Here is a 25,495-nt window from a genome sequence, read left to right on the forward strand (position 1 = left end):
CTGGTCGGGTCGGGAACGTTTCATGTGGCCGGAGTGAAAGAGCCACAGGCGACTTGCCCGTGCTGACAGCGCCCGTGCTCTTGATGGACACTTGGGAAGGTGAGAGAAATGGAAGGCGAGGTGGGCTGATGCGGGGGCCTCGGGCTGAGGATCTCGGATGTCCTCGCAGCCTCCTTGGTACTAGGTATCAAAGGGCTCATGGAAAAGACTGGAGATGTCTTTCTCTGAAATGTATGTCCACCCCCTTGTCTTTTCCCATTTCAAAACGCGTATGTTCCTGTGAAAGACTCGGCATCAGGCCTCTGCCCTGATATTTGGGAAAATCAGATTCCTTTAGGGAGGGGTCAGGGGAGCAAAGAGAGGAGATTGATTGCAAAGAGCTGAGCTCACGGACTGTGGGCAGCTGTAGGGTCCCATGAGCCCTGCGTTAATAGTCTCAAAAGGCCTGAAGAGTGCTCTTGAGAGTTAAAAAGCCCAAATGTTGTTAATTTGCCAGCTTGGCTGTGGATTCCTGTAGTTCTTAGATGCTGGTTTGGGGGTTAGTTTGAGAAGCTGCAGACTCCCATTTCCCTGCCTTTAGCCTGTCTGGGCCTCCACAGTGTCCACATTGTCAACAGGGATCTTCCCGGTGCGGGGGCGAGGGTGGGAAGATGGGAGAGCAGCACTCACCTGCGTCTCACCCCTTCCCCTTGCATCAGCGGGACTTCTCCATCCCTGTGACCTTCAGCCCTGGCCTGCAGTGCCCCTCGGTGCAGGTCTGCCTTTCCTAACGCTGCTAGGGCTGCCGCGGGTTATGCAACCAGAAGTCAGTAACTTCCCTGATAAAAGATCTAGAGTCTGGAGACACGGACTGTGTGTAAATACAAAGATCCAAGTCAACAAAGGGCTGTCTGGCAATTTCCCCCCTCCAGTTCTTCGAACGGTTGTTTTATGCTCCGGAATCTTAGCACACCTTGACAATGGAAGGTCCGGTTTACGCTCTACCACACCACTGCCTCATCTCTAAAACAGCTCTCTGAGGCATGCTGCTGTTCTCCATTCTTCACTCTTCCGCACGAAAAAGCCATTTCTGGTCTAAGGAGTAAGTGGTCTGGCTCATGTGGCCGCATCACTGTCGCCTGACCATCTGCCTGCTTGGCTGTCCGGAATCTTCCGTCACAATAAGGCAGGAAGAGAGCCTGTGCTGCTTATAAGTGATATTGGGGCAACTTCTTGTAAACTAAAAGTAAACATATATAGGACAACCAAGTGGAATCGCCTTGTATGTTTTTTCCTTTGTTTCCCTGTAATTTCCCTAAATCACATCAAGCTAGCGCTGTAGCAGATTCAGCAGGATTTTTTTCCTTTGAGCTTCCCTAAAGTTTACCCAAGGCCTAGTGGTGTGCGAGACAGGTATTTATGTAAAGATCAAGTGAGGCAGCAGTTGTGGGTAAATGCTGTTGAAATATGTAAGCTGTAGCTTTTACTTAGGAAAAAAAGAACAGCTAATTTAAAAATGAGTTGTTTTGAAGAGAGAAAGCTGATGGGAGCTTGTCATAAGGACTCGGGGGTGAGCCCCTGGCTAAGTCAGACAGTTGAGCCGCACAGTAATCAAGGACAGAAATGAATTAGAAACCCTTGGGGGTAACAGTAGGACTCCATGCTGATAGTAAGTAAATGGGGACGGGCGAGGAGGGCTCTCGCTCACTGTAGAATGCTGTTTGCCGACTGGTGAATGTGGAGCTTTTAGGAAATTCAGGACAAATAAAAATATTTAAAGGAGATACATATTTCTCTTTGGTCTGGAAAATCTCAGGTCAGAAGGCCTGGATTAAAATTTTGGCACTCGATATCTTTGACCTTGGGCCAGTTTCTTGTCCTCGTTGAGCTTGTGTTTCCTACCCTGTGACACGGGGGGAGAACATATCTACCGCCCAGGGTTGTGGCAGGGATTACATGGTAGAGGTACCCACAGGACCATTGCTGTGCAGCGAGGTTGTCACACAACTTGTCGCTGGAGAGGCTAGAATTCAACTTCAAGTCTAACTTCAAAATTCATGCTCTAACCCCACACTGTGCTGCTTCCCTTTAATCAATTTTTTTTCTCTTTCCCAAAGGGGCAGGGTACCCATAGTTTTTAGTAGGGGAGCATGTGATCAGAAATGCATGAATTTGGGGTTGATCATGGTAAATTGAGAGTGTCCACACCTGTGCTTCGAGTTTTCACGGAGCCTTGATTTATTTCCCGTTGGTCAAACTTTATCATTGACAACTAGTGTCTATTTCACGGAATATTTTTAACAGAGTCAAATTTGAATTCCAAATGGGAACTAATTACATTCAACTGCATTTAGAAGTTAAGCCATGCTGCCAGGTGTGACTCCTGGGGATGGTTATTTCCATAAAAGTAGTCTTAGTGTAATAGTAACCATCCCGCTGTGCTTACTATAGCCAAGGAACTTGTTAAAACATACCTGTGTGACATTGAGAGAGACTGCATAGCACAGTGGTTAAAGCACCTAGGTTCTGAAGCCAAGCTGCCGGGGTTTGAATCCTGTCTCCGATGGTTACATATACATAGGGGAGTCACTTCACCTCTACACCTCAGCATCCACTTCTATAAAATGGAGGTAATGACAGTGCCTTTGTCACTGTTGTTAGGAGGATTAAGGGGGGTAATATTTACTACAGCACTAGGCATATAGTATAAGCACTATATAAATGTTAAATTAAAAAATCTGAGAAAATACTATTCCATTTTACTAGTGAGAGGTGAGGTTTAAAGAATAAATTGAAAATGTGCCCAAATGAGCAAAGGATACGCAGTATGACACTAGCAGATGGAAGCTACGAGAAGCTTGAAAAGGCTGGGTGAGAGTGGGGTGAGATTGGGGCAGGAATCTGGACGGGGTCGTAGAGGATGGACTGTGGGTGTGTAGCTCACAGACAAGAGCTGTTTCAAGGAAACCTTCCGTAGGGTGCACAAAGAAGGAATCTGGCCTGGAATGATCTAGGACGTCGGGCTCTCAGAAGTTGAGTTTGATTTAGATTCTCTTTGACGTAAATTTCATGGCTTTCTTAAAGCTTCAAGATGCTGTTGTTAGTGAATACAATTTATTTCTCTGCTTATATTTAAATTGTGTTCATATGTTTGTCTTCTATTCATGTATTTGTGCTCAAGAGTAATGGATGTTTGCCTAGAAAAAAAATACTACAAAGTTGCTACATTTAGGCAAAACTATCTTAATTTTTAAAAGATGCCTCCCACCGAAAGAAAACCCAATCAAAAAAGTGGAAGAGAACTTTATAAACAACTTCCACAATCTCTTCCCAGTTTTGTAGCACTGAGTAATGTAGTCTGGTGGTTATGACCTTGCTTCAAACTCTGGCCCTCAGGGTAGCAGCTGTGTAACGGTGGCTGTGCTGCTGAGCTGGGCTGAGTCAGCTTCCTCCTGTGTTGCGAGGGTTCAGCCATCTCTTGGAAACTCCATGTGGGGAGGGACAGTGGTTGTCCCTCTGCGGTGCCCTGCACAGCGCCTCGCCCGCAGTTCGTGTTCCATGGGTGTATGTGTCATGCTCAGTGAACTTTATCTAATACTAGAGGCCTGGTGCATGCAATTTGTGCACTCAGTGGGGGGCGGGGGTCCCCTCAACCCAGTCTGCACCCTCTCACAGTCTGGGAGCCCTCGGGGGATGTCCGACTGCCAGCTTAGGCCCGCTCCCCATGGGCAGTTGGATATCCTTAGCTCTGCCGCGGAGGTGGGAGAGGCTCCTGCCACCGCCAGATTATGAGAGGGCTCAGGCCAGGCCAAGGGACCCACCAGTGCACGATTGGGGTTAGGAAGGGATGTGGGAGATTGGCCAGCTGGGGAGGGACCAAGGGAGGGCTCCAGGGCGTGTCCGGCCCATCTCGCCCAGACCCAATTGGCCAGACCCCAGCAGCAAGCTAACCTACCGGTCAGAGCGTGTGCCCCATGGTGGTCAGTGCACGTCATAGCGAGCGGTTGAGCGGCCTTAGCATATCATTAGCATATGACATTTTGATTGAACGAACAACTGGACACTTAGCATAATAGGCTTTTATTACATAGGATTATTTCAGATCTCCCTGCCATCGCCTCACCACCAATAAGAAAACAAAAAGATCAAGTGACACCACTTAGGGATATATATTTTTAATTTAACCTCCATTAAAGGTTCTGAGAATCTTAGTGTAAAATTTTTCTGATATATCCTGAGATCGGATTTTTACTTCCTACATATGCTGTATGTGATGCTGTTAACATCTAAGTGGTCTTGTCCGCTCCGTCACTTCGTACTTAAAATGTTTCTGTGCTTGTCACTGGACACATATTGTCTAGGGCCATCTGTCTGGTATCAATATTACACTGGGCACAGCTGCTTTGCCCGCTTGTGCCATTCCCCCTTCAACCTGTCTTCAAATGAGAACTGCTGCCGCTGGACTGGCGGTCGGGCCATTCTTGATTAGCCCCGGCCACCTTTCCACTCTTAGGTGACCTCAGTGGTGTGTCCTGAGACCCAGTCGAGACACAGTCGGCACTGAACTCCGAATGCGGTGGAGCTGCAGATGCAGGCGCGGCAGCATTATCATCAGCCAGGAGACTTGCACAGCGGGCAGGGAGGGCCCTGGAGTTCAAGTCCCTTGCTTTTGTGTGTGAGGAAGTTGAGACTCTGAGAAGTCAAGTGATTTGCTCAAAGTCACAGAAGTAATGATTATCATAGCCAGGACCAGAACTTGGGTGTCTGGACTCCTCACCTAAATGCCTGTTCCGAGTCTTCAGAACTAAAAGGTGTTCCTGTGCCCCTGGGTAGCAGATAGCTCTTTTCCATGACATCTGTGTCGACAGACGCAGGCAAGGACCTGGCAGCGTTGCTATAGAACTCTCTTCTGTGTTCAAAGAAAGTGTGTCCATAAACATTTGGTGGGTCACTTGTGGGCCTTAGTCTGGTTGCTGCACAGCTTTACCACTGACAACGTGGGTGTTGGGCGTTGGGGTTGGAACGTGTGGACTTCCTATTTCCTCGGTTACATATTTACTGACAACGTGGTGATCCAGTTTCAGACCGTACTTCCCAATCTCAAAAAAGCTCCCCGGTCTAGAGGGTGTACGGGACGCCCTCCAGGACCTAGAGGGTGTATGGATGCTCTCCAAAGCTCAGCCCCTCTTTCCAATTTTAGCTGTTTCTTTTTCATTCCTCCTCCTTGTGCCTTGGCAACGCAGAAAAGCCGAGTCCAACAGCAGAATCACAAATGTCTCCTGAAACTCGCTTCCTGAAACGAAAATATCTCCTGAAACTTTCTTAGTTTGTTTTTTTTCTAACCAAAAAGGGGTTTTATGTATTTATTTTTTTAACCGAAAGAGATGCATAAACACTTTGAAAAGCAGAGGTGCCTCACTGAGTAAAGGCAGAAATCTGATTTCCCCCTCCTGAGAGGTCAAGAAAAGAAAGGAAGAATGCTTTTCCTCCTTCTAAAGGCATGCAGCAATTGGAGATTTTCAAGGGACTGAGGGAGGGTGGTGAAATCCCCGAGGAGGAGCCTTTTCTCTTCCAGAATACCTCTGCGGAGGGGGTGTGGAGCTAGCGTAGGGTTTTTACCAGGATTAGAACTCCCCAAAATATAGGAGCAACACACACAGTCTGATTTTAAAATGATTCAGATAAAAAAGAAACGTACAGGCGTAAAGAAAGCCTTCTAATATTGGCTGCTTCTTTCAAAGGAGATTCTTTGCATTCAAATGAACCAGTGGGAGCCGCCCTCAAAGGGAAGCCGCAGCCACAGTCCTTCTGTGACGCTGCCAAGCAGGAGTGGCCCTATTCAGGGCTCTGAAGACAAGGGCCCCGGGAGACACCGCGCTCCCAGATTTCTGTTTCCATAAAATGGAAATAGCCTGACACACGGAAAGAAAAGATTAAGAGGAAGGCATTCCTCACCCTGTCTTCCTGTTTCTGACCTGAGTCAGGCCTAGAGTTTGCAAATCCTCATTCCATTTTTTAAAAATAGTTATTACACTATTATTAACCGTATTCCCTATGCTGTACTGTGCCAGGCCCTTGCCTGTGTTCATCGACACAGACCTAATGGAAAATAGCCAGCTGCTACCCTGTGGTACCTAAATGCTCATTCTTGGAGCTGGATCGTCACCCTCCCACCACCACCACCACCCCGCCCCAAGAAATAAGAATCCCATGTAGATGTGTTTAAACGTGGATAATTAGTCTGGATGCTTATTCTTTCCTTGGCCACCAGTAGAAAACAGATTTCTTAATGATCTCTTCCCTGAAATACTGCTGAAGGGAAAGGAACAAACACTGGGTGGGGTGGAGAGAAATGTCTAGACGAGCAGCTGCCTTGTCCTGTAGGTGCCGCACAGGTGAGAGGAGCCTGGGCTTCTTATTTGAGAGCAGCTTGTGTGTGTGATGTGGGGGGCACGGGGGACTTACCCCTGCCTCACCAGCTTCTGGGTACCTCTTCCACAGTAATGCTTCTTTCGAGGGCTGGCAGCTGCCCCAGACCCCAGGCTCATCTCTTCCCTCTTCTGAAATGACTTCATTATTGTTTGTAGTTTGAAGAGCCATAGTATTTATTGTTCAAACCAGGACACCTTTGAGCACGACAAGGGTCACCTGTGAATAATTCCATCAGAGAACAGGTGCACATTGGGACTGTCCCAGGCAAACCAGAACATAGAGACACCCTACTTAGAGAAGTTGTCAGACGGCACAGATCAGATTTGATAATGATTCACTTATTATCCATCATCAGGGAGTTAGGTGCTTATCATAACTGAGCTTATTAAATTAGAGTTTTCTCCTTTAAATGGAGTGACCTTAACTTTAATTTGTCCAGAGACATTCTGGAATTTGTTCTATTCATCCATCTCTTAAGCAGGCCATATAGAACAGAGTGTAGCATTCCTAGACACCTTGAGTCTTTGAGACCGTAGGACACCACGGTTGAGAGCGCGCATTGCCTTCCCAACTCTTGAAACTTTCTATGTGACTTCAGGTGAGTACCCCTCAGCACTCTTATTTGCAAAGTGGTGTGATGTGTTAAGCATGGTTCCAGGCTTATAGCAAATAATTGTAATCGTGTCCATGTGAATTTTGTGTAATACAGTGATCCCCTAAAATCAACCTGGTATGTTTTTCCTTGCTTCCACATAAATCCTCTTAGTTCTAGAGTTTAGCTTGATATCTTATCTGTCTCCCTCCTTGCCATCATCCGCCACTTTTTACTGCAGTTTTCTGAGAATTGTGACACTGAGTAAATAGGAAATCCACACATCCCAACCAGTGTGCCATAATTGCATACCCAAAGCCATGGGTAACATGGACCGTCTTCCTGGAGTGTCAGTTTTACTTGATTGTAAGTTATGTAAAGTATTTTTGTATTTGAGAAGTAGAGAGGAGTAGAGCATAACCGTAAAATGTATGTGACTTTGGTGAGATAGAGAGAAATTTCAGTGCCATTCCATAATTCCAGGGGAGCCGCTGGGACCCCCTGATTAGTGTCTTCTCCTCTGTCACTGACGTTTACTTGGGTGGAAAATGTTGAGAAATACTGGGGACATGTCTCTCGGAAAGACTGTGTATCTTTCTGTTCTGCTTACTAACTCTTAACGGGGCCATATGACACCCTGTATGTCTCCAGTGTTATCTCCACTTTAACACCAGGCTTTCTGCAGCTCTTTCCCTTCAGTATCTTCGGTTGGTTTTCACTGTGAGAGCTGACGTATCTGTGCCAAGAACCGGAATTCCTTTCCTGGATGAGGATTCTGAGTTGGGAGATGTACATTTAGAGCCCCCAAGGTAGAGCTAGTGGGAAAAACCGTTTTAGTTGGGGAACGTACTGTGGAGAGCTCAGAGGAAGAACCTTGCAGACGGGATTGGAAAAGGAATAGATAATAGGACATTTTAGCCATTTAAAAAAATCGGTAAAGGACCATTTTAAATTGCCTCTTTACATTCCTTTTTTGAATGTTTTATTAAGGTAATGCTTGGCATAGAATACACTACACATTTTTAAAACGTCCAGTGTAGCCGAAACCGGTTTGGCTCAGTGGATAGAGCATCGGCCTGCGGACTGAAAGGTCGCAGGTTCGATTCCGGTCAAGGGCATGTACCTGGGTTGCAGACATATCCCCAGTAGGAGATGTGCAGGAGGCAGCTGATCGATGTTTCTCTCTCATGGATGTTTCTAACTCTCTATCTCTCTCCCTTCCTCTCTGTAAAAAATCAATAAAATATAAAAAAAAAACAACAACAACAAAAAAAACGTCCAGTGTAGTTAGTGTTGGTGTATACCTCTGAAAACATCACCATAACCTAGATCATGGACATACTCATCACCCACACAAGTTCACTCCTGCACCTTTGTAGTCTCTCCCTCCAGCCCTTGGCCTCTTCCCCAGGAAACTACTGGTCTGTTTTGTGTCACCATACATTGGTTTGCATGTGCATGAAATCATATAGCTTGCACTCTTTGTCAGCCTTCTTGCAGCATGTTACCTGGAGCTTCATTCATGTTGTGTGAATCAATATTTCATTCCTTTTTGTTGCTGAGTAGTGTTCTATTGAATGGATATGTAACGGGATTACAAGTGGATACTTCCTTAAACGCACACACACACACACACACACACACACACACACACACACCCTTAGTCTTATAGTCCTAAAGTCAGCTTTTTTTTTTTTTTTTTAATTTTTTTATTGAAGTTATTGGGCTGATATTGGTTAATAAAATTGCATAGGTTTCAGGAGTAAAATTCTATAATACATCATCTGTATATTGTATTGTGTGTTCATCACCCCAAGTCAAGTCTCCTTCTGTCACCCTTTCTCTCTCCTATTAAAGTCAGCTTCTTAATGGGAAAACAGTAGAGGCATTTTCACCAAGGTTAAGAATAAGTCAAGGAAGTTAACTATCTTTACTACTTTTTAACATTATATTGGCAGTACTCACCAATGCAATTAGACAAGAGAAAACAACTGAAACGGGAAAATTAAAACTGTATTTGTTGGTGACATGATCATTTATCTTGAGAGCTCTCTAATGAATCAAAGGTAAAACTAACTCAGACAACAAAAGAAGTCACCCAGGCAGTAGGAAATAAAAAGCTAACAGAAATATCATAAATATCAATAACCATATATGTCATTACCAATTAGAAGATATAATGGAAGAGAAAACCCCATTTAAAATAGCAGCAGAAAAGATAAAACATTTAAGAATAAATTTGAGAAATTTAAAACCTATGGTCAGTGTTATATATTGAATTGTGACCCTCCCCCTCCCCCCAATTTATATATTGGAGCCCCAGTCATAAGTACCTCAGAGTGTGACTGTATTCGGAGGTAGGGCCTTTAAAAAGTTAAAATTAGGCCATTGGAGTGAGCTCTAATCCAAGCCGACCGGTGTTCTTATTAGAAGAGCAGATTCGGACATACAGAGAGACACTAGGGGAAAAAGCTCTATGAGGACACAGCAGAAAGCGCTCATCTGCAAGCCAAGAGGAGAGGCCTCAGGAGAAACCTTGACCTCGGAACTCCAGCCTCCAGAACTTTGAGTAAATAAATTTCTGTTGTTTAAGCGCTCGGTCTGTGGTATTTTGTTACGGCAGCCCTCACAACCTCATACAGACCAGAACTATAGAACACTCCTGAAATACACAGAAGTCGTCTTGAGCAGACCTTCCTAGTTCTTGACTAGGACACTTCAACATAATCAAGACATTCATTCTTAGTAAGGTAATGTATAAATATAATATGTTCCCAATTAAAGTACCAATAATACCTTTTTTTTCTGAAAGTAGACAAAGTGATAAGTAAAGTTCATATGGAAAAGTAAGCATGCAGCATTGAAAACGACGAACTGTGAGAGGGGACTAGCCCTGTCTATATTAAAACATACTATAAAGCCGCTGTAATTAAAACAGAGCGGTACTGGGGCACAGACTAGAATAGAACGGAATGGAATGCCTAAAAATAGACCCTAACATGTATGGAACTTTATGAGAAAAGTGGTATCTCCAGTCACTGGGACAAAGATGGGCTTTTTAATGGTGTTGGGGCAACTGGCTAGCCATTTGGAAAAAGATGAAATTAGATCTGTTCCTCCTACTATAAATAAAACTGCACTCCAAATGGATCAGAGCTCTAAGTAAAATAAGAAACTTTATATGCACTCCAAGAATACATGGGTGAATTCCTCCTTACGATCTGGGTGTAGGAGTGAGCTTTCTATGAATCAAAACCCACATACAGTAAAATAAATTATTGATAAATTTGCAGCCCAAAAATAAACTTGCACAGAAGCAAAATCAAGACAGGTTTTGATAAAGTATTTGTGACATATAAATATATCATGGGTTGACATCTCTAATATATATTTTTAAATGAAAAATTACCCCAAAATGGGCAAAGGACACAAGCTGACAATTCACACACACACACACACACACACACACACACACACACACACACACGATATTAAAATGTCCTCTGAACTATCAACTTTCACCATATTAAGAGAAATGTAAATTAAAATTGCACTAAAATACCATTTGTCACCCATCAGAGTGTCCAAAAAAAATCAAAAGCTTGACAACATAGTCTGTTCTGGAAGCTGTGGGGAAAAAGTCATCCTCATATGTTGCTGGTGGCAATGCAAAATGCTGCCACCCTAATAAGGGGTACTCGACAGTAGCAAAATAATACCTGCATTTACCCTTTCACCCAGGATTTCCATGTCTAGGAATTTATCCTGGAGCTACACCTTGCACAGTACAATATATATGTGCTGGCTTATTCGTTGCAGTATTATATCTGATGGTAAAATATTGTAAAATATGTAAATGCCCAGCCATGGGAGATTGGTTGAATAAACGATGGTGTTATTAGCTGTAAAGACAAATGAGGAAGATCTTTATAAATTAAAGTGAAGTTAATTCTAGGATATAGTGAAAAAAAGCATAGTAGGCTGACTTTCATTTTTAGGAATAAAAATGAAATAAGAGAGCATATATTTATCCTGGCTGGTGTGCTCAGTGGTTGGAGTGTTGGCCCGCACACCAAAAGGTCTTGAGTTTGATTACCGGTCAAGGGCACACACCCGGGTTGCAGGCTTAATCCATGGCCCCAATGGGGGGCACATGCGAGAGGAAGCCAATTGATGTGTTTCACATTGATGTTTCTCTCCCCCCCCCCCCTTCTTCCCTTCCACTCTCTCTAAAAATCAGTGGGGAAAAATGGCCTCAGGTGAGGATTAGCAACAAAAAAAGTAAAAGAAAGAAAGCATATATTTACGTATTTTATTTTTTTAAAGGAAGGATAAATCAGAAAAAAATGAAATTGATTATCCTTTGAGGAGGTTAGGTGGAGGGACTAAGTAAATAATTGTAATATATATGCATAATAAGATGCTATACACACCATGGGTGGGTTTCACAGACATAATGCTGAACCAAAGAAGCTAGATACATGAGTCTGTATGATTTCATTTATATGAAGATTTGTGCATTTTAGGGTAGATGTGTGATACATCAATACATTTTTTAAGTTTATTAAAAGATACCTGTACCTATGTCAGCAGTGGCAAAATCATCTCAATAGTCAGAGGTGAGGAAAAACGTTATTTTTCTTGTCAAGTTCATCGGATGCTAATTTATTGTAGCTGGTAGCGCACTTCTCCCAGTGATTAGCAAAAGCTGGTCAGGCTCACCAGCAATGTCCACTAAGGATAGCACTGTGCCTGGGAGCCAGACCACTGCACACCACACAGCAGTTACCGGAACACTGTGCAGAGTATCAGTTTGGGGTGCAGGTGTGTGTGTGTGTGTGTGTGTGTGTGTGTGTGTGTGTGTGTGTGTGTGTTGGGGGTTAGGGGTCCTCTGAAGGGTTAAAATGGAGAATTGATTCAAATTGCTGTCTGGTGCTACCTTTGTAGGGAGGGGTACAGAGGCCATATTTGCCCCCTTTTAAAGGTACCAATCAGAAATGAGGCAATAGCTAGATGACCAAACAAGGCAAGTTGTAAAGTGGTAACTTACCATAAGCTGCAGCAGCTAAAAGAAAAAGAGAATGTTTGATTGCATAAACAATTTAAAGGCAGTGGACTATTTCATAGCATGAGTTTATTTTGGAATATAGATTTCTTTTGGTGTAGGGTGAGCCTTTAAGACTGTTGGAAATTTTTTGTTCAACAAAACAAAGTAGATTACACTTCAGGTGGCTATTGAAAGGTAAAAGGTGGACTTATTCTTTTAATGACTTGGTTTGGGCAGATTCCATCACTGTGCTTAAAAGAAAATACATTTATTTATTATATTAACAGGGTTTGTTTCTAAGGGGTCCAATAGTAGGGACATCACATTGCTACAGGATTATGTAAAATTTAAGATACAGCGTATGAGAAACTTTTAACATTTTTCAGCTCATGAATAAGTGATGATCCAAGTGTTAAGAGCACTTTTTTTCCCCTTGTAGAAATGTTAGAAATTATGGATAAATTCCCTGGATAGCCCTCAAAAATCTACTTAATTCCTAAAGCCTCTAAGTATTGTTTCATTGGGAAAATAAATTCTGAATCCTAACTCCCAGCAACAATAACAGATTTTAAATGTCTTCCTCTCTCCTCCCATACAGTTTACCAAATGGGTTGTTTTTGTCTTTCTAGCCAAGGCCACGGAACAGCAGGGATTCCAAGGGCCTTTGTTACTGGGGAGAGCCATCTGGTGACCCTGGCAGGAAGCTAGGCTCTAACCCTGGTGAGGGCTCTGTTTGCCAGCCCTTCCCCTGGACTCTCCTTGTACTTGTAGGGGCTCTGCTGCTGGAGATTTCCGACCATGCTAATTATTAACTCCTTAGGCTCCTCACACACAGAGCTTTGAGGCATGGCTTGTTTTCTTTCCTTCTCTACTTATACAAACGGTTTTGGCCTTAAGTATTCACCTAGCAAAATGTGGATTGTATAAAATGTCTTTTTTTTTTTTTTAACCTACCAGGTAGTAAATAGGATGACTGATAAGTGGGTAAATACACTAAGATCCTTAGAGAAAAGATGTTCCCAAGGTACAGTCATGTTCCTCAGAACACTCTTGGTCAACAACAGACCACACATATCCTATATAAGAAAAGGCTAATATGCGCATCAGCCGAACGGTGGAACAACCACTCAACACAGGAGCTGTCCCCTGGTGGTCAATGTGCTCCCACGGGGGGGGGGGGGGGGGGGCGCTCAGCTGGGAGCCTCTCCTGTCTCCGTCTCCATAGCAGTGCTAAGGATGTCCGACATCCCCCAAGGGCTCCTGGACTGCGGGAGGGTGCAGGCCGGGCTGAGGGACCGCTTGCCCCCCCCAAACCCCCCTCCCCCCCGCATGAATTTCGTGCACTGGGCCTCTAGTGTAAGATTATAATGGAGATGAAAACTTCCTGTCGCCTAGTAACATCATAGTGGTTGTGATGCGGTAGCAAAACGCATTCCTCACATGTTTGTAATGACGCTGGTGTAAACAAACCTACTGGGCTGCCGGTCATATTAACGCGCATGCCATTACAGTGTTCCCTGCTATTAAGTGGCATGTGACTATGACTAGGATAGGGGCGGGCAAACTTTTTGACTCGAGGGCCACAGTGGGTTCTTAGACTGGACTGGAGGGCCAGGACAAAAGCATGGATGGAGTGTTCGTGTGAACTAATATAAATTCAAAGTAAACATCATTACATAAAAGGGTACGGTCTTTTTTTTTTTTTTTAGTTTTATTCATTTCAAACAGGCCATAGTTTGCCCACGGCTGAACTAGGAGGACACAACTTAAAGTCTGTCCCACAAAATATCCTATTTTGTCCAATTAACTGTCTTCATTGGCATTTGGATTTATACTGTTCACTGTATTTACCCTCTCACCTTTATTCACTTCCTTTTGGTTTAAAGTGAGTTGGGTCCATTTAAAACATGTATGGTGAATAATTCATATCATTAATAGGTATTATTAACTCTTAAATGTCAAATCTTATCAGCCAGGGATATAAAGTGGACTCGTCAGTGATGACATATGTATGCTCTTAACTGTGCTTTGGTTTTTAGTAAATGAAACAGTTGAGAATAGGGGAGCCATACCTTGTTAACCCACAGGGATGTATTTTGCAGACTTTCCCCGACAGCCTGTCACTGCCGCTCATCTTCACCATAAGTCTCCAGTGATTCTAAAGGGACAGTATTTCTTTTTTTAGCGCATTTGTTCCTGAGTGAAAAATGGCTTTTCATTTGGATGGCGCTTTCGAGTGGGCAGCAGGGCAGGGTTCAGATAATTTGTTACGTACAGGTTATGCTACAACTTTATCGCGATGTTGTTATCGATTTCCATCATTCTCATTTTCGTCTTTTTCTTTTTTTTCCAGTTCTTCCTCCAGTGCTGGTCCCGAGACACAGTGAATATAACCCTCAGCACAGCCTCTTAGCCCAGTTCCGCAACTTAGGACAAAATGAGCCTCACATGCCACTCAACGCCACTTTTCCGGATTCTTTCCAGCAGCCCAACAGCCACCCGTTCCCTCACTCCCCCAACAGCAGCTACCCCAACTCTCCTGGAAGCAGCAGTAGCACCTACCCTCATTCTCCCACCAGCTCTGACCCAGGAAGCCCTTTTCAGATGCCAGGTAGGTTGCACTGTTGGGGGCTGTTCTGTGGGCAGTTCCCACAGTGTTATCACAGTGTGGGGAGAAGCTGGTGTGCCTGGAGGGAGAGGGTGTCCGCTCTGGTACATGGCCCTGTGCTCCAGGGCTCAGGACCCGACTGGTTGAAAGAAGACCTCATCGCTAAGTCATAGGCACATGTCTTGTTTTATTTGTCAGGCACAGATGCTCAAATAAGTTTTGTGTTTTTATTCTGAAGGGCTTCGAAACAGCTGCGTCTTCCTGGGCGTGGCATCATTGTTAACAGTCTTTGCTCTTGATAAAAGAAAGAGAAAAATAGTGTGTTGCACACATTTGCTTTAGGGGAAACACAGGCTCCATCAGCATCATTTCATACGTGGAATAAAAACCCCTGCTGCAAGTGCAGCCTCAGAAAAGATATTTCCTGAGGGATCACAGTCCCCTTCTTAATTAAATTCATTTAAGGGGTGATGTAATCCCAAGAAACATATACTTTAACAACAAAGGAATTGCAACAGATGTACTGGAAACCATCTGCTTGTTTAACTTAGCAAAGACAGAAAACAATTATCCTCCTTTTTCAGACTTAACTGATGGTGTAATATTTATCAGAATAGATGATTAATTAGGACATTTTGTTTGTCAAGTTAATAGGTTAATAAGCCAGCACCTCAGAGACCAAAAATGATTAGTAACGAATTTCTTGCCAGTAGACCTCAAGAAACATAGTCGAAATAAAGATATACTTGTCATCTGCATACTTAACCTCTATGAACGAGTGGGCAAGCATGTTCATTGGGCCACTGAAATGTTTTTTTTTTTTTTAAGTAAATTTGAATTCGACATCAGCGCGGGTATGTCCTCAAAAATTGAAAAGTGGTCCACACTTAATATTGCTGTCTGGAGTTTATGTATCTATTGCTTCCTTTTATTTTAAGCCTGGTTACTTTGCATTGTTTTGCTTGGTTTTCAATGCAAAACTGTTTCAGATGAGGGTGGGAGATTGACTAGTTTAAAAAATCAAGCTAATAGCATCTGGTGACTTCTATCCACTCCCTTTCAGACCCTTTGTGTGTGGTGAACAGGATAATAGGGAGGAGATAACTTCAGAAGGCTTTTGAGCAGTGGCAAACCGGGGTGGGCCCAAGGGTGAAAAACTGGAAGGTTATTGCTTGGATGTACACTTCTTCCCCGGCTGCCGAGGGACGGAGGCTCAGGCCCAGCAGGGGAAATGTGAAGAAGAGGAGGTGGAGGAGGCACTTGTGGGGACGGTGGGCACCACCGGTGGCGTCTGGTCCCTCTCAGTGGTGCTGATGCAGTGGGTTGCCCATGAAGTGTCACCTGTGTGTTTGGAGAAATGTGTTGTCTTTGGTCTTGGGGGAGGCTCTTTGTCTTCCTTCCTGACTGGAAGTGAAGCCAAGTCAGTGTTCCAGGTGCAGGGAAGAAGCCGAATTAAAAGAAGCTGGAGAAGGGTGAAAAAGGCAGCCGGATAAGGTCCCCACAGCCCTGTCTTTGTGCTCCGAGCCCTTGCTCGTTAACAGCTGGACCGTGGGAAGTCACTGGGTGCTGTGATTCAACCTTGGAACAGTCAGTCTTGGGAAATCGCTGCGGAACTCTAGTGGAGCCCAGTTAGTATTTGCATTTGAGGGTTGCCCGAGTGGTCTAGGGGACCTACCTAAGTTAGCGTGGGTCCCTAGGGTGAGACTTTGTTCCCTGCTCTGCCCCGTGTGCTCCATGGGCTCACGCTAGCCAGGGAGTAACTTGTTTTGGGGAAAACCATGCTCTTTGTTTAAGAATACAGAATACCTGTGTGATGGTCTTTGTTTCCGAAATCAATATTGTTTGCTGCCTCTTATTTGCCAGTTGGCTATGACTTTCCAGAGGAAACATATATGTAAATTCTGAAATAAAAGATAGCTGTGATAAACGGATTTGTTTCCTCTTCCGCTATTAGGGGTTTTAAAATTAGTGATTATTTGAGGGGGTGGGAGAAGGTGGTCCTGACAGGTCGCCTAAAGTCTTGAAAAATTAAGTTCAGTCAGAAAGTTGAGTAATGAAACTCAGTGGTGATTCCCACGGGCCCACAGGTTGCATGTAGGAGACCCTGAAGCCCCTTTCGCTGAGAAGTCCTCTAGAGCCTTCAGAGGTTTCCATCTACCAGTGCGAAGGAAAGGCAGAGGCCCGCTCAGCGTGGGTTGTACCCAAGGTGGTTTAAATGCTCGTCCGAGTGTGTTCCAATGGCACCATCCCAGACTGGCAGACCACTTCCGGGACTGGCACTCAGTGCTTTTCCTCCCCCTGAGTTTTGACTAAAATTGTGTAAGATCACGAGATGGTAGCAATCCTCAGAAAGTGCACAGCAGTCCAGTGTCCGGAGCCTCCAGTCTTCGGAAAGGGTGGTGGGAACAGCAACTTAATCTCTCACGAATTTCAGGACAGAAGAGGATATATATGTTTTAAGTGTGTGTGTTTATTAAGGATTTAAAAATTATGGGTTTTTTTTGTTTGTTTGTTTCTTTTCTTTTTTTACTTTGTAGCTGATACGCCCCCACCTGCTTACCTGCCCCCTGAAGACCCCATGACCCAGGATGGCTCTCAGCCAATGGACACAAACATGATGGCTCCTTCACTGCCCCCCGAAATCAACAGAGGAGGTAAAGGAATTGCCGCTGATTCCCTTTTGAGAGTCTCAGGTTTATCTGCCCAAATGTGGCTTTCTCTCACAAAATTGCATTAGTCTTTAAAAAGATAGCTATTTGAGGAAGACAGAGCACAATAAGAGGCTCTGCAGAAACAGTTCCTTGGGTTACAGGTAAGTCTTTGCTGTGAAGAACAAACACACTGATTTAACTAATGAAGGCCGACGTGTAATTGAGCAGTCATGTTTAGAGCTTCCATACTTAGTAATTCCGAAGTGGTGAAGAAAAAAGAGTATTTTTAAGTAAAGGACAAAGGGGCATTGAGAAATGATGATCATAACAATAACCGAAGTGGAGTTTCCACGGGTGATTTCCAAAACTAGGAGTTCATGTCACAAGGCTTTGGAGAAGAAGGTTCTTCTGTAGCTGGGATAGATAGTGATCAACCCCCTCTATTTTCCAGCCCCCTCCCTCCTCCCTCCATGCACAGGGCAGCTGGCACAAACCATACGTTCGCTTCTTTCTTGCTTTCTGTGTTTGTTTCTAACCTCGCTGCTAAAAGAAGTTCAGGCGCATGTCTTTCCTGTCTTCACCCGGAAGAGCTCTAAGCAGAACGAAGGTTCTTTGTCTCTCAAGTAGAGGGCGGGTCTGTTTGCAGCTCTGCATACTCCTTGGCCATGACATAGGGGAGGACGCCATCCTTCCTCCAGGGCTGCAGTGCCAAGTGGCTTAAGGGAGCAGGGAGCCCGGGTAAATGAGTGCTGGGAAAGTCTCTGAGCATCGGTAAGAAGTCACGGCCACGCCGTTGAGTAAAGCTGCTCCCACAACCTCTCATGGAGGACAGTGCTGCACAGGTGCACTCGGCACATGGCCTGGGCCATCGAATTTGTGCAGACCTTACACACATTGGAGTTGAAATGCAATTCGATGACTAGATATGTCTTAGGTCATTCTCATCAACTTTATAATTAAAATTGAGGACACCTCACACTTTGTCAGACTTGCTTGTATTTTTGAAGTCCTTAAAATTTGATGGTAAACTCACCCTTTCTTAGATATGCAGTGTGATAAACTGGAATGTACACCTTTTTTGTTGGCTCTGATGATCTCTAGAACATCCTCTCAAACATATGGTTATGAGCCAACAAAGGTTCTGGTTGGAGAAAAGAACTCCTGTCTCACACATCTTTGGGATTTTTATTTGGGGATCAGGATTGCAGGAAAGGATGGCATATACAGTTATGAGCATGCTGACCTGTAAATATTATTGTTAAGTCTAAAATGTCTGATTTCAGGAAATTGACCTTTAAATTGTTTTAAAAATTTTTCCTTTAAATAGCTTTAAACATTTTCTCCATTAGAATAAGTTTCTAGTTAATTTTTTCATGAGGAAGGAACGTTGGCCTTTTTTGTTGCTGTTGTTTAATTTGGAGTGGTTTTCCTAGAGCAGGAGTCAGTACACTACAGTCTCCAGGTTAATTCAGACTCTTCCTGTTTTTATAAATAAAGTTTTATTAGGACACACTGTGTTCATTCATTTCTTATTATCTGTTGCTGCTGTTGCACTACTAGGGTACTGTTGAGTAGTTGCCATAGAGACCACGTGGCTTACAAAACTTTTCTGGCCTTTTATAGAAAAAAAAAATCGTCAACCTCCAACCTAGATGAACGTATTTTGAACAACACTGATAGTTGATAAAGCATCCTGTTAATGATGTTGCAGCCCTGTTTAAGATTTGACACTTGTAAATCACTAGACTTTTGCTCTTTGAAATATAGCAAATTGACAAGGGATAATTGCTTAGCAAGCATGTTTTCAGCTCACCCGCTTCAGTGTATAAAGCAGTTAATGTTTGTGTGGTTTTCTTTTCTTTTTTACTAAATTTATTGGGGTGACATTGGTTAATAAAATTATATAGATTTCAAGTGTACTGTTTTGTCTGTGTCTATGAGTTTTTGCTTTTCTTGTTTGTTCATTTGTTGCTTTCAGTTTTATATCGCACAAGAGTGAAGTCATATGGTTTTTAGCTTTTTTTGTCTGATTTATTTTGCTTTAGCATGATATTCTCAAGATCCATCCATGTTGTCGCAAATGGCAGTATTTCCTCTTTTCTGTGGCTGAGTGGTTTCTTAACGATCATTTTCCTTGTTTTCTGTACCGAATTCTAAAGTAAAGTGCATTTTAATATTATGGAGGTTGATGTTAAGAACACAGAAGTACTTGCCTCCAATTCGGATTTTCTTTCCTTTTTTTTAATGATTATATATTCAAGACCATAAACCTCAGATCGTTACGTACTGGCATGCTGGCTATATCTGGTTTGTATTCCTGGAATCTCTAATGCAGTGGTATAAGAGGTTTTACTACAGAAGGAACTTATCTTTAGAACCTTCTAGTTGCAAATATTTAGAAGCATGTTCTGTTTGGAGATTTGTGAGTCTTAAGAGATTTGACTTAACAAGCTGCATCCTGTCAGTAAAGTTGGGTAATTTCCATTGTTGGCCCATTCTGGGAATGGAGAGACAAAACACACCTGCTCTGCATGACTTAAAGCAAATATAAGGAAGTTAGCATGAAATCTGGATGAGAGAGATATGATTCATTCTGTGCGAGTTGGCCAGCTGGCACGATTTCTTCCTGAGTCTGAGGACTGGAGCAGAGCTGTAGCTGTGATGGTTATTGGCAACTTAACGTGAAGTAAAGGAACTTCTTATCAATAATTAGAAACTGATTTTCATTGCTCTGGAAAAGCATCGGCATGCTAAGGCTTGGTTGAAAGTAATTCCTTTCCGTGCCAGCACCTTTGGCATATTTCCCATCCTCTATTGTTCTCTTCCCCCTTGTTTTTTTTTCAGCTCACTTACCACTTGTTGCCTTTCTTTAGATGGTGAGCCAGGGTCTGTAATGGGGGTAATTTCCATTTTGGCATATCACAGAGCATATTGTGAGTGTTCCGCACACGCTGTGGGTATGCTTGCCTAGCTGGCATTTTGGTTATCCAATAGTAATTAGAGAAAATTATTTTCCAATGAAAGGACAATGTTGCACCTAGTAAGGAATACTAAGACATCATAGGTACACTCCATACCCTAAAATAGCAGTTGCTTCTCCATTGGTCCTGAGCCAATGTTACAACACAGTTTCAGTTTTTCGAGCCCAGGGCACCCACCGTGATTCACTAGGAGCTTTTCTCTCTTACAGATGTTCAGGCAGTTGCGTATGAGGAGCCAAAACACTGGTGCTCTATTGTCTATTATGAGCTCAATAACCGCGTGGGAGAAGCGTTCCATGCCTCCTCCACCAGTGTGTTGGTGGACGGTTTCACCGACCCTTCCAACAATAAGAACCGTTTCTGCCTTGGGCTGCTCTCCAACGTTAATCGGAATTCCACTATTGAAAACACGAGGCGGCACATTGGAAAAGGTGAGTTTCCACTTTCACCTCTTTTGTCTGTTGTGTTCCTGTCCCCCCAGAGCCTCTGAGTCTTTCCTGTAGCAAAACTAGTGTAGCAACGCCAGATAATGTGTACTTGCTTCAGTTTGTAAATATTTTCCCAATGCTCATTACCAGGAAGTCCACCTTCCAGTCAGCGATTTCTGTGGCCGACCCACGCGTAATAATTAGTCGTCATTAGCAGAAACAGTGATTTGCTGTTCGGGAGCCCTGGTCTATCTTGTGTTTTGCTGCAGAATAGGATTGCTGTTAAACAATTACTTACCACCTGAAACGAAAAGCAGATTAAAATAAGTAAACCTAATGTATGTCAGACAAATACCGTAACTCACTGAGGAAATAAAAAGAGTGAAATAATCCCAAACAATTTAGGAATGGATAGTACCTTGCTATCTATCCTCAGTCTGGGCCAGGTAGGGTAGCGTGATTGTAAGCAAACCCTGAACTGTTTGTAGTAGACTTGATTATTTAGTAGCAATATGAATGAAACAGTTCTGAAACTTTCGGATTCGATTGTAAGATTGATACGGAATGTGTGATGTGGGGAGCCTGGGTTTTCACTGGGAAATAAGAGACATACACGTGTGGAGGACAGCAAAGAAACGAACCCTGTGGAAGTATCAGTGTGAAATCATGATTTTAGTTATGTGTGTATGTGTGTGTTCATACATGTTTATGATCTCATGTGTGTGTGTGTGTGTGTGTGTGTGTGTGCGTGTGTGCGCGCGCGCAGATATAGATGCATCTGTACATGCAGGTAGTTTCTGACCTGTCTGCTGAAAGGGCCAACAGGCTAAGATACCCAGGAACCATAAACACGTCTAGTGAGACACCTCTAACACTATTTCCCACTCAGAGGAACCAGGGCTCCTTGGAGAAAGGGCTGACTCCAAGGCTGGGACAGACAGGCACCAAGTGAGCCTGGAACATTCTGTTGTGTCAGAAAGTAAAGAAATGCTTATGAAAATGATGGGCGCATGGCATGGGAGCCAACTCTAGGATAATTTAAGCACCAAAATAACTAAGTAATGAGTTTCAAACCACTGAAAAGCAACAGCAATCCAGAAATCCATGCTAGTAATGAATCGATAAATGAATGGGGAAGGCTGACTGGTAAATGTAGACTGAGTGCTAGAGTTGGACCGTCATCATGTGGTAGCCATCAGGCAACACTCATCCATGGATCCTAAAAATAGAGAGAATTTTAAAATGAGAATCAGGATCTGTGCATGGTCTTAAAGTGTCTCCTCACAGACAGCCCATTCGTTTCAAGGGAGAATAAAGATCAGTGATTACGCAGTGGAGGAATTGGACAACATCTTGACTGGGAGATCAGAATGATCATCACCAGTGAGAGACAGATGGGTATCCTATACCTCCAGATGTGGTGCCCTGAGAAGGAAACATCACCTATGCCGAGTTCCAGCTGAGAATGCAAATCTGCACCTAATAATCAGGAAATGTCAGACAAACCCCAAATAAGGAGCATCCTGTTCAAAAGGGTGAGGAGGGACTGTATTCTCCCAGAATATCAATGTCAAAAGACGAAGGTGTGAGAATGTTCCAAATTAAAGGAGGCTAAAGGGATACGATAGCTCAGTGTTATAACCTGACCCTGGATGTGATCCTGTACCATCCAGGGAAAACATATTATAAAGGACATTATGGGGATCAACAGGCAAAATTGGAATAAGAGTGGTAGATTAAAGTATTATATCAATGTTAAATGTGCTGGCATTGCTAATGCATGGTGCCTGTGTAGAAGAATATCCCTAGGCTTGGGAATGCACACTGAAGTATTTAGGAGTAAAGGGCCATGATGAAATAAATGGCTCAGGACGAAATTTTATTTACACACACACACACACACACACACACACAGTGCGGCAAAAGTAGGTTTACCATGGTAATACAATTAAATACAGCCATAATCTACACTAATAAAAGAGAAACCTGCAAATTGGTGTCACTCTGCTATGCCCACCAGCCAATCAGAGTGACTATGCAAATTAACCCAATAAAGATGGTGGTTAATTTGCATATGCAGGCGCGGAGCAAAGACTGAAGACTGAAGAGGCTTGGCTTCTCTGCTGCGGCCAGACTGAAGGCCTGGGTCCCAGGTGCCAGAGTAAAACCTGTGCCGGCAGCCAGGGGAAGGAAGGCCTATTGCGCGAATCTTTGTGCAAAGGGCTTCTAGTTAAAAAATAATAATACAAGAATAAACTCCGGTACTCACAACTGTAAACCTACTTTTGCCTTATTCTATGTATAAATATCAATCTAAAATAGTCCCGTGCTAGAATATATATATATATGTATATGTATGTATGCATGTATGTATGAGTAGGTGTGTATAGAAGAATAGAATAGAGGGATGTACAGATGATAAAGCATGTGGAGTAAATTGTCACAATAGATAAATCTGGATGATGGCTATATGGCTTTGATCTGTTTTCCTATTTCTGTGTGTTTGAAATTATTTCCAGAGTAAAGGTTTTTTTAAATGACCTATGAAATTTAGAACAGTGGATCAAATTAAAAGGTTATTTAATTGATGTTTAAAAGACATTTGAAATAAAGTTTAACATTCAATCCTAAGGAAAAAAAAAAAAAAGCAACAACTCTCAAAGCAGGAATGGATAGATAGTTCCTTAACCTGATTAAAGGGGGCGGAACCCTAAGCTACACATGTAAAGATGAAATGCTAGAACTTAGCATACAAATACCTTTCTATGGCTGTAAACCCCTGAGATTGCAGATAAACACAATTTTGCACACATTTGGGATAGAGGGACATAGTTTTCATTACGTTCTAAAGTTGGCCATTGCCCCAAAGTAGTAAAAAGCCATTGTACTCTGGGACATTCCTATTAAAAATTAGGAAGAAGATGAGAATTCTGGGAATGCTGTTATATAAAATTGTTCCAGATGCCTTGACTATTGTGGAATTACAGATAATGGCAGTAGGCCAAAATGATCATTATTTGCAGATGATATGATTAATTAATTGGTTGCTGATATTCTTAGGATAGATTTTGGGGGGGATAAATTCTTGAAGTGAAATTAGTAGGTCATAAACTCGATGTACTTTGCTAATTTACTTTCCAGGAAGCTTTTATTAATTTCCACTTGAACCATAAGTTTCTGAGTCCCTTTCCTCCTTCGCCCATATGTCAGTATTACTTATGGTCATTGTGTCAATTCAAATGATATGATTGTTTATTTAGAAACTTCCAATAAATCTGTTTTTAGAAATTATATGTCAGTTTCCTTTAATCTGACAATAATCAGTTAGAAAATACGCTAGAGGGGGGAATGACTTCCCAATAACAACAGAAAACACACATTTTTTTGGAATAATCTGAACCAGCAATATATAAGATTTATGTTAAGAAAATCAAATGTTATTGCAAGAGAAAGAAAATTTGAATAAATAAATAGGCATTCTGTGTTCCTTAAAGAAAAGGCCTAATATTGTGAAAATATTTTGAGGATATTCATTCTTCCTATACTTTAAGACAATCCATTTCAGAATCACAATGTAGTGTTTTTTGAAAGTTGGAAAATGTTTTCTGAATATTATAAACAAGTGAAAATAGCCAATTTTTTTTTTTTTTAGTGGGAGAGTAAAGAAAATATACTTGATGTTAGGGTTAATAAAACATTATGAAACTACAATTAAATCAGTGTGTAGACAAAACAGTGGAATAAATTAAACTCAGACTACACAGTATTTTAAAATTTAATGTATGATAAGATCAGTTGAGTATTCTTCTAATGGGCCTGCAGTAACAATGCTAGCTTTGGGGTGAGGCTCGGGGGAGAAACCCTGACCTCATTCCATATATGCAAATAGATTAATGCGCTGAACTTTTTTAAAAAAAAGACAGACTATTAAAAAGTTAGGAGAAAATGTATTGGATCAGAGAGAGAGAAATTTTCTAAGCATTTAAAGCAACAGAAAAGACCACAAGGGGTTTGACTACTTAAAGACTTCAAACTTCTGTAGGTTAAAAAAAAATACATAGACAAAATTAAAAGGCAAAGGACTAATGGGGAAACAATTAAAATATATGTGCAGTTCATAATAAATAAAAACCCTAGAGCCCCAGCAGGATAAATAGGTGAGAAATATGAACAGTAAATTCATAAGAGAAACACAAGTGGCTAATAAACATATGAAATCATCATATCAGCCTCACGTATAAATTAAAACAGTATTGTTTTTCAGCTCTTAATTAGGGAAGCTTTGTTTTGTTTTAAACTCAGACTCAGTACTGGTACGGGTGAGACGAGAAAGGTACCATACACAGCTGGTGAGCAGGGTGTAAATTGATGGAAGCATCCTGGAAACTCATTTGGCAGAGTGAATCAAAAGTGTTTAATCCAATGATTTAACTTCTAGGATTCTCTCCTAAGGGTATTATAAAAAAATGATCCAGAGACATTTATCATAGCATTCTTATAATAGCAGAAAATTAGTGTGAACACAATGGTCCAGTAATGGGAGAATCGTTAAATAAATGTTGTATCCCTACAGTCATGTAGATATTTCAGATGTTTGCAAAGAAAGTTTAATGATCCTTAAAACCTCATACAGTGTGTCACACTGTTAACAATTCTTGCCTCTGGGTCACTAAAGAAAGGAAACTATTGTCTGCTTTATATTTTGTCTCACTTTCTAAATTTTCTAAGATGAATATTTGTCACTTTTATAATTAAGGGAAAAAGTAAAAACAAACAA

The 25,495-nt window shown here is 42.4% G+C and overlaps 1 protein-coding gene across 2 annotated transcripts in view; it reads left to right on the forward strand.

Annotated features, from left to right (window-relative positions):
- Nucleotides 1–25,495, forward strand: part of SMAD1 (SMAD family member 1) — a 68,721-nt gene that overhangs the window by 37,520 nt on the left and 5,706 nt on the right. For both annotated transcript variants that reach the window (XM_036312986.1, XM_036312987.1), the window contains exons 3-5: nucleotides 14,404–14,661; nucleotides 17,196–17,312; nucleotides 20,500–20,721. In XM_036312986.1, the coding sequence (XP_036168879.1) occupies nucleotides 14,404–14,661; nucleotides 17,196–17,312; nucleotides 20,500–20,721 (597 nt within the window). The remainder of the gene's footprint in view (nucleotides 1–14,403; nucleotides 14,662–17,195; nucleotides 17,313–20,499; nucleotides 20,722–25,495) is intronic.

This window comes from Myotis myotis, unplaced genomic scaffold (genome assembly GCF_014108235.1).
Source record: "Myotis myotis isolate mMyoMyo1 unplaced genomic scaffold, mMyoMyo1.p scaffold_m19_p_6, whole genome shotgun sequence".
NCBI classification, from domain to species: Eukaryota; Metazoa; Chordata; class Mammalia; order Chiroptera; family Vespertilionidae; genus Myotis; species Myotis myotis.